At 39.0% G+C, this 9,660-nt stretch overlaps 1 protein-coding gene across 1 annotated transcript; it reads right to left on the bottom strand.

The window, feature by feature from the left end:
* Positions 1-2,117: 2,117 nt before the first annotated feature.
* Positions 2,118-9,373, bottom strand: VMA21 (vacuolar ATPase assembly factor VMA21). The gene is made up of 3 exons (XM_037059761.1): positions 9,186-9,373; positions 5,263-5,372; positions 2,118-4,682 (listed from the first exon to the last, which is right to left on the bottom strand). The coding sequence occupies exons 1-3, from the start codon at positions 9,236-9,238 to the stop codon at positions 4,540-4,542; spliced, it is 306 nt and encodes a 101-aa protein (XP_036915656.1). The 5' UTR covers positions 9,239-9,373; the 3' UTR covers positions 2,118-4,539.
* Between the last annotated feature and the right edge of the window lie 287 nt (positions 9,374-9,660).

Here is a 9,660-nt window from a genome sequence, read left to right as displayed (position 1 = left end):
ATTTTAGAGGGGAAGGGAGGAAGAGATGGAAAGAAACATCAGTGTGTGGTTGCCTCTCGTGCACCCCCTACTGGGGACCTGACCCACAACCCAGGCATGTGCCCTGACTGGGGAACTGGTGACCCTTTGGTTCGCAGGCCGGTGCTCAATCCACTGAGCCACACCAGCCAGGGCACATACATACACAATTCTTGATCTCTAGCAGCAGTTCTCAACTTGGTTGTTATCAGATCACAGCCTGTTACAAATATGTATTCCTAGTCCCTGTCCCCAGAGGTTATGACTCAGTAGGTCTGGGCAGTAAATCCTGTTGATTCTAAATTTCTGCAATATAATTACCCGTATTAAGTTCATGGACATTTTATAACCTACTTTTAACATAAATGCAATTGTATACAATCTGCATATTTTGATACTGATATCTAAAAAATTCTTGGAAGTGTAGTTTTTATTAGTAAGAACTAGCTGGATCCCTCAGAAGTGCAGAAAGGAGCTGGAATGAGTACAATCAACAGATGGCTAGAAGACAGAGGACAAGAGCACTGGCATGAGGGGTGGTAGCATGCTGGATATCACCAGGAACTAACTAGTATTTGAAGCCCATTCACTCCTAAATGAATTTTCTTAAAATGCCACAGGACAAGGAGCTGCTTTCTTTCTCCCACTGCCATAGAATTTCTGATGGGCCCACTGCAGATGGAGCCTCATTAGCCCTTCCTAAGTACCCTTCATGTAGCTCCGCACCATTTTGAGCATCTCTGGTCTACATTTAATGCATAAAAGCTTACCCTTGACAGTTCTGTACATATTTTATACAGTATAAACAGAGGCAAACAAATGTTAAAAAACAAAGAGTTTATTTAATAGACTTATTATTAATTGAATCAGGACACATCAAAGTGGCATTACAGATACCCTTTTAATGACAACAGATGGTAAATTTATACAAATTACAGGCTAGAACATAATGAATATAAAATCCACTCAGATAATGGTTAAAAAGCATCACTTAACACAAGAAAATCTGATTCAAGTGGCTAAAGAATTCAAGCCCCCCACTTCGATAATTACACACAGTTTTCATCTTAGCACATCTAAAGCCTTCCCCTAGTCAGGGTACTATCAAGACTACAGCATATTCAATGACTCCAGTGATTTAAAGATTCACACTTTTAAGCATTGATGCCAAGAGACATCAGGTAAAAGGTTCACTAAGCAAAACTCAAATGAGAATATGTGAATGTTCTTTGCAAACTGTAAGGTGCTGTGCAGATGTTGTTAGCTATTGCTATTATTACTGTTCAGTGACATTTCACTGAACCTGAGAAAAAGGAAGACTAGTCTGTGTAACTGACAGATACGACTTATAGAATATCTTAAAAGAAATGCAGATATTACTTTCAAGTACACGTAGCAAGAAAAACAGGCAAGGAAAGCATGGGCAGGAGTGATGGTAAATTGAAGAATTCTAGACTATTTTAATAAATGTATAAGGGATTATGCTATTCATAGATTACATGTAATATTTATCATTAGGTTCCCAAAGTCCCTGAAAATAATTTATTTTCTCAGGTGACCCTTTCCTCCTGCAAAAAAGAAACTAAAAACTTGTGAAGTTATTAATATGCTGCTTCAGTTCAGCTCTTGCAAAATGAGCCAAGTCTGAATTAATAAAATTGTACTACTCCGGTAGAAAATGCAGAGTGACTGACAGCAAAGAAATCTGTTGCTGACCTAAGACAAGTGACAAAGTTGGTACCACAGCCGAACTATTTATGAAAGAGGCCAAAGAGCAGTCTACAACTTCACTTGAGCATGGAACAATAAACATGAACTTGTCTGGAGATAAGAAATACACACTACATACAGTTAAAACAGATTTCAATCTTATATTCATGTACCTTCAGCTTTCATTTTTCCTTGGACACACCTTATTTAATTGTTTTCACTGGTCTCCTTGGTTACTCTACATGTATACATAAAATTTATGCGAAAATAGAAAATGAATACTAAAAAGTCAATCAGTTGCCTCTTCTGGCAAAGCTAATGAGGATTTTATGATAAAAATAGTCTAATTATTACAATGCATTTCAGTCAGATTCCCAGGAAACACTGAATTTTTTTTTTTAAATTAAAGGTTTAAATCTCTTTAGTAACAACTCAAAACTGAACTTGGCTGCTACATGTAAAATGGTATCCACTTGAAGAATTGATGACATCAGATGCATTCTACAGCAGACTTTTCAGTTTTCAGCACAATGAGGAAGAAAGATTATATTCTGGGGGGTAAACTGAGAGGTAAGGTGAGGAAGGTAATATGTTACAGTAAATGGGGTTAAATCAGTAGTTCGTGCTGACATTTTAAGTTACACTTCCTAATTGAGGTTATTCTTACAATTAATTTTCAAACAACAGTGAACATATTCCTACCTTAAAATATGTATAAGGGCTCAATCATAGCTTTTCTTTCTATACATCCTGAAGTATGTACATGGTGCAAGAGAAAACCAATGAAAAATAAATCTGTATGTCAAATACCATGTTATTTCAACAGCAGCAAACTAACAAGTTTACAGTTGAAACCCCAAGAAAAAAATGAACTGGTTTGAAAACAAATCTATATTGTAATAGTCCTAAACATCAACCCTACCATCTCATTCTAAATTTGAAACACTTGGTACTTTTTCCAAGAGGAAATTACAACTGCTTTTGCATGAATCCCTGGTTTAAATACTTGCAGAAAAATATTCTTATTATCTACTTAGCAAATGTTGGAAATCAAACAAATAATCCAACATTGGACATGAATATTTTACAAGCAGCATAACATTACAAAATATAAGAAAAACCTTGGCATTATAGAAAAAGAAATTAGGCAGACAACAATTCCAAGGACAACAAGGCATCTAAAGAGGAGACCATCTAGAAATCTACCACATGGTATCCCAAATTTAATAATTTCATTAAATTTGTACAATTTTATACTAAAACTGTAGTCTTTTTTTAAGAAAACACTTCACATACAGAATAACTGCTTAAAGACATTTAAACTAGAGACAACATTTAACTAAAGAAGAATCCAATCCATCCAATGGCACAACATTGAAAATAGGCGTGAACAAATTGGTAATGGCAAACAGGAATTAGCAGTAACAGGAAATTTGAAAAATAAAATACCTCCTCAAAAGAATAAAGGAAGAATGTGTGAGTGTGTATGTGTGTGTGTGTGTGTGTGTGTGTGTGTGTGTGTAAGAAAATGGCCACTGATCACTCCTGTGGAAAAAAATGTCAATAGTGGTCGGGAAAAGTTGGCAGGATTTAAACTTGATCCAAACATTTAGTGAATATTGAATTACCATTAAGAAATGCACATCGGCTATAAACCAAAATACTGGTTATCTCCAGGTGGCAAAATTACTGGGAATTAAAATTTTCTTCCTGTTTAAATATGCATTTTTCTGGGTGTGTTTTTAGATTGTATACAAATAGTACCAAGTGGCTAGAAAGAACAGACTAAAGATACTAAAATAAAAACACAAGGTCTTTTTCTATCATAAAAGGCCTTAAGAATTATCTAATTATACATACCTGGGGAATAACAGGTCTGATTTAAAAGACTACACTAGAAATACTAAGAATACTTCCTGGATGATAAAAACAATCTATTTTCAAGATTGTTGACACTACCTAAGTATGTAAAAATAAACATTCAAAATGTAAATCCCTATCATATACATTATAAAAACAGTAAGAAAAACAAATTTAAAGCAAATTTACACAAACCTGGCAATTAAAGCATAACTTTATTATTGGACAAGAGCAAAGCAGATTATTAAAGAATTGGTCTGAAAGCACAAGCTGGCTTTCAAGGGGCCTTTAGGGAGCAGGCCAAGGTCTAGGAAGCTAGTTCTGCTTTGCTATTGAGATCCTTCAATTAAGCAATTTGTGTAAAACAGGTGGAATTCAACCTAGTTTCCCCATGAAATAATGTAGTGAAAGATTCCTTCTGAGTAGGGATTATATTTTATTTGAAATTTCTCAGTGACATTGAGAATAATTCCAGCATCCATAATTTAAGCAATTTTCTATAGGAATTTACAACCCAAAATCCAATGACCTGGTACTTTCATAATAGTTAGGGAAAGTATTTCAGCAAAAAATAAAGTTTAGATTTGTTTCACCACGTACCTAGTAATAGAGCCAGAAAAGTAAAACTCAAAACTGAGTAAATGACAAAATGCAACAGAATTATTTTGGTTGTAAAATAATCAAATTATTTACAGAATAATGTGTAATTAAACATACTTATTTGTAACCAATTTAATTTTTCCAAATTCTCATTTGCAAATGAGAGGCTCATACAGTTAAAATCGAGGATACAAACCACTGTATTGAAGGATCAAAATTTACACTAATCAAATGTGACTTCTTAAGATAGATTTTAACATGTTCTTTCAACATTATTGAAATCATCGGTATCCTGGACACATTTGCCACTTTAAAAAATCAATGTAATGCTATGAAAAGGTGATGTTCACTTTAATCCTGTTTGCCTTCACGCCACTGTCGTGAACCTTCATTCCAGGCCACATAGACAAAGAGAGCCAGCACCACGTGGACAGCAACCACTGCAACAATAGCAGCATAAAAATAGCTGTCCCTATTGGACATCCCAAAGGCACCTATCAAGAGAAAAATGTCTTCATTTTATTCCAGAGTATATCAAAGTACAAAAAAACAAAGCATACTAATTTTTATTAGCTATATATTTATTCAATTAGTCAGGGAATTAAAAAGTAACACTTTGGGTGATGATAAAGCAAGTATTCATTTAAAGATTTGAATACATTCCTTCTATGCATGAAACATTTGATTTTGAATGTGAGCTGTTAAATATCACTTCACTTAACAACTGTGCCACAAAAAAGGGGACTTCATTTCCTCTTCCTTCCAATGTCTGTCAACAAACACACACTCCCCCAAATCCTCCTCCCAGTCAATTAACTCTTGCTCTCAAAGGGATATTAAAAGGATCCACAAACTATTTCATAGAAAACTACAAACAAACACGATGTCAAGCTGAGGTGACTACAAGTGATAAAAACATTCATTTCATGAAGTAAAACTCGTTGTGAGCAACATTATATTTGAAAAGCAAAACAGATGAAAGAAGCAAACTTAAGAATATCCAGTTTACATCTATAAAGACATCATAAAAGCACAGTACATGAGATAGTAATATGTCTATAAAAATAGGATTACCTTCAAACACATAAGATTTAGTGGTGAAATATAACCCAATAGGTACAGTGATCATTAAAGCTGTGAAGAACAGCAGAGTCTTCAGGGTAGATGCTAATGAACTTTCATTTCTGGAATAAAGTAAACAAAGAGAAAATCAGAACCTGCACAACAATTCCAATTCTTCTTGTGTCTATAAACACTATATATAACCACAGAGAAGATTCTGAAAACCTTACACCTGCCTTGGAAAGCAGTGGCCAGAGGAAGAAGAACAGAGTCAGGGACTCAAAATTGAAAGATCTTGGAGACCCAGCTGCAGGCTCACCTCCAAGAGACGATCATTTATACCCAGTGTGAGAAAAAGTGTCAAAGTCTGAAAGTAGCTGGTAATCTCCAAAGTGCTATGCAAATGTACACTGTAATAACAGAACTTACAATGGAGGTGGCAAGAGAGAAGATACACAGAAGACAACTGATGGCTAGCTGAATACAGCACAAACAAGATATGAGAATCTCCAAACAAAAAGCAGTATAGAACAATCTGGATGCAGCTGAAGGAAATTTACTCAATTTCTTTTTACTTAAATAGCTATAGTACAATTTTGATGTCCTTTGAGTAACATGGGTGCATAAAAAGTTTGATATCAAAACACTTTCGCTTCACTGAATTCTATTTGTCCACAGGCTATTTTCAAACCAAGGAAATACACCGATGGAAAAACTTTTGTTTCAGAATACAATAAAACTACTCTGAAGAAAGTAACCAAGCTTTGAAAATTTTATACATAAAGAAAAATAAGTTCAATAAACTTCTACTTAAAACATTAACAATATGAAGATTAATATAATTGCACAAACAAGACTGGGTAACATAGCCCTGGCTGGTGTAGCTCAGTGGATTGAGCGTGAGCCTTCGAACCAAAGGATTGAGGTTCAATTCCCAGTCAGGGCACATGCCTGGGTTGCAGGCCAGTTCACAGCAGGGGATGCAGGAAAGGCAACCATACATTGACATTTCTCGCCCTCTCTCCTTCCCTTCCCCTCTAAAGATAAATAAATAAAAATTTGAAAAATAAAAGGTAAAGACCATTTTAAAAAAAAGACTGGGTAACATAAAAATGTCCACTAATAGAAAAATGATTTTGCAAATGATGTACATCAATATATGGAGATACTAAAAAGAATTATGACAATTATTCAGAAAGTATTTATGTGACAAACAAACAGCACAAATTAAAATGCAGTGTATTTCAGGGGTCTGCAAAATAAGGCCTGAGGACCCACCACCTATTTCTGTAAATAAAGTTGAATTGAGACACAGCTACACCCATTTGTCTATGTATCATCTAAGACCACTTTGAAACTACAAAGGCACAGCTGAGTAAGTAGATCATATGGCCCTCAAAACATATTAGATTTACTATCTTGCCCTTCACAGAAAAACTTTACCAAGCCTTGATGCTTTTACTGATCCTCCCTCCCTCCCTTCCTTCCATCCTTTTTAAAATTGATTCTAGAGAGAGGGAAAGGGAGGGAGAAAGAGAGGGAGAGAAACATCGATTGTTTGCCTCCTGCACACAGGACAGGGACTGAGCTCACAACCCAGGTATGTGCCCTAAAAAGGAACCAAACTGGTGACTTTTCAGTTTGTAGGACAGACAATGCCCAACCAATTGAGCCACACTGGCCAAGGCTCTTTTACTGACTTTTTAATGTCAGCATTTGTCATATGCATTGTTACAAATGAACAACACTACTGAAAGTGAAGCTGTAGTAAGCTTCCAGCAACCCTGAGTACACATACACCTCATACACACTACCTAATACATTATAAAAAATGAACCCTATAGCCTTTAATCATCAGTTTAAGGTCCTTTCCCCCCCTTAAATCTAACCATTCTCAGACTGTTTAACACACTTCTCACTTTGTGCTTATAGTCAATACTTGAATTTAATTTTCTTTTTGGCAATCCTCAGCTAGAGGCTCCAGTTTTTATCTGTTTCCTTAGGAAAGAGACACCCTAGCTTTCAAAGTCCCACCAAAATAGCCCTCTCTTCCATGCACCTTTCCTGATTACATCCCAGAAAGTATCATTCCATATACAATTAGCAGGGAGATTTCTGTCAGCCCTGAAAGGAAGGAAACATCTCACAATTTTTTTCAATTGTCTACAAACTTTTTTTGACTATGCAATCCAACCTTAAATAAAAGTTCTGAGGACATATCCCATATAGGCATTTTAATATTTCCTTAGAGACTCTATTTATTTATTTTAAACATAGGGGAAGGGAGGGAGAAAGAGAGGGAAATATCAATGTGTTTGCCTCTCATGCGCCCCCCTCCTGGGGACATGGCCTGCAACCCAGGCAGGTGCCCTGACTGGGAATCAAACTGGTGACCCTTTGGTTTACAGGCCAGCACTCAATCCACTGAGCCATACCAGCCAGGGATGATATTTTAAATAGATTATTTATACACATATTACCATATCTTTAAAATATGAAACATATGCAAAATAGATACTAAAAAGGATGTGTCTCTGATTGGGTGTTACTGAGACTTGTTAGAAAAGAACAAAGTGGAAGTCCAGAATTAAAGTTGGTCTCACACAAAAGAAGTAATTCAGCCCTGGCTGGTGTGGCTCAGTGGACTGAGTGTTGGCTTGCGAACCAAAGGGTCTCTGGTTTGATTCCCAGTCCCGGCACATGCCTGGGTTGCAGCCAGGCCCCCAGTAGGGGGTGCATGAGAGGCAACCACACACTGATGTATTCCTCCGTCTATTTCTCTGTATCTTCCCCTCTCTCTAAAAATAAATAAATAAAATCTTTTAAAAAAGAAGTAATTCAGGATGAACCTTACTGTGTCCCACTCTTAAAACCACTTAGAGTTTACCCCCTTCATATAAACTTCTGCAGCAAACACTAAGCAGATAACAGAGCTTACCACATCCCCTTTTGTGGTAATCAAGACTTCTATTCCAAGTAGATTTCACTGCAGATTCCATTAGGAAACATGAAAATCAATTTAGGAGAGCTAGACCGTATTTTAAGTGTACTTAATGAAAACACCTGTTGGTATACTTAATACTAAGCAGTAACTTAAAAAACCACCTACACTGACAATTGTGAGAGGGAAAAACAGGCACAAGCTCCAAAGATCAGGAGATTTGCAGTGAGTGGGCTTGGTCAAAGGCCAGCTTCAACACTTACTAATTGTGTGGCCTCTGACAGTGGGCAAGTCACTTAACCTGAATCCACTTCATCTTAAAATCAGGAAACTAAGCCTTTCTTAATTCTGACGTCTGTAACTAAGTGTCTAAGTTGAGTTGGGCACACAGTAGGTCATCACTGAATGGTAGCTAAATCCCTTCCCAACTTCCTGCCTACAGAGGTTGGCTGAACTAGTTGAGCAGAACCACCTGTTCTCTCAGATTGCCGCTCAGACACCAGCCAGCCCCCATACTACTGACTCACCCAGGGAAGCAGTCTCACAACAGAGACAGCCTCTACCCCCTCCCATTCATTCATTCATGCAGCAGTTATTAAGCCCGGATGGTGCAGGCCCAGTACGGGACACGGAGATGGAGAAGGCCACGCTCCTGTCCTCAAGAAGCTGACCCTGCAGTGGGGAAAAATACTATAGACTGCAATGAGGAAAAAGATCACAATGTAAACGACAACGAGAGAAAGTACTATGAAAGAAGCATGAACTATAGGCTGGCCGGCCTAACCTCCCCTGACCCCAAATCCATTGTTTCGGAGCGAAGGGCCGCGGCCGGGCAAGCAGACGCTGCAGGCCATGCCCTGCTCCCTGCTCTCCCACCCTGCAGCCAGGCCTCGCACCCACAGCAGGTCTGCCCGTTCGACTCGCCCAGCTCCAGGCCCGGGCGGGCCTGCCACTTGGTCGGGGGCTCTGCCCGCCCGAGCCGGCTCTGGACTACCTGACGTCAGACGGCTGCAACGCGTTCAACGCCGCCTTATCAAGACGCTCCATTGCGTGGCCACCTGCAGAAGGTTCTTGCGAGTGGACTGCACTCCACGGCCACTCTCAATTGGTTTCAGCGAGCAAAAGGTTCAGGAAGGCCCCGCCGGAAGTGCCGGCGAGGGCCGGGCGGCGGGACGCAGCGCGCAGACGCGGCGCATCGTAGTGACGCTAGCTGTGGCGGGCGCGGGAGCTCACGTGGCTTACCGGCCAGGGCTCCGCTGCGTGCGCCCCGCTGGGGGCGGCCTGTAGTCGAGGAGCAACCCAGGCGAGTAGCCCAGCCACTCCACGTTGAGCCGGGATTTGCCTCGCAGCATGGTTCTTCTGGACAGGTTGCACAGTTGCTGTCGACCCCTGTGAGCGAGCGAACACCTCGTCCGTGGTCCCAGCCTCTGTCGCAAAGCTGCGGTTGCCAGGAGACAGAAGCAGCTGAG

The sequence above is a fragment of the Sturnira hondurensis genome, unplaced genomic scaffold, assembly GCF_014824575.4.
Source record: "Sturnira hondurensis isolate 20B ecotype Veracruz unplaced genomic scaffold, ASM1482457v3 Scaffold0011291, whole genome shotgun sequence".
NCBI classification, from domain to species: domain Eukaryota; kingdom Metazoa; phylum Chordata; class Mammalia; order Chiroptera; family Phyllostomidae; genus Sturnira; species Sturnira hondurensis.
This window is presented reverse-complemented; position numbering and strand designations above follow the sequence as displayed.

Excerpts from the sequence above, each read along its gene's own strand:
- VMA21 (XM_037059761.1), bottom strand. The coding sequence starts at position 9,238 with ATGGAGCGTCTTGATAAGGCGGCGTTGAACGCGTTGCAGCCGTCTGAC. Across the intron at positions 5,373-9,185 it reads TTGCAGCCGTCTGACGTCAG|AAATGAAAGTTCATTAGCAT; the intron begins GTAGTCCAGAGC and ends ACTTTATTCCAG. Across the intron at positions 4,683-5,262 it reads TAAATCTTATGTGTTTGAAG|GTGCCTTTGGGATGTCCAAT; the intron begins GTAATCCTATTT and ends TTCTCTTGATAG.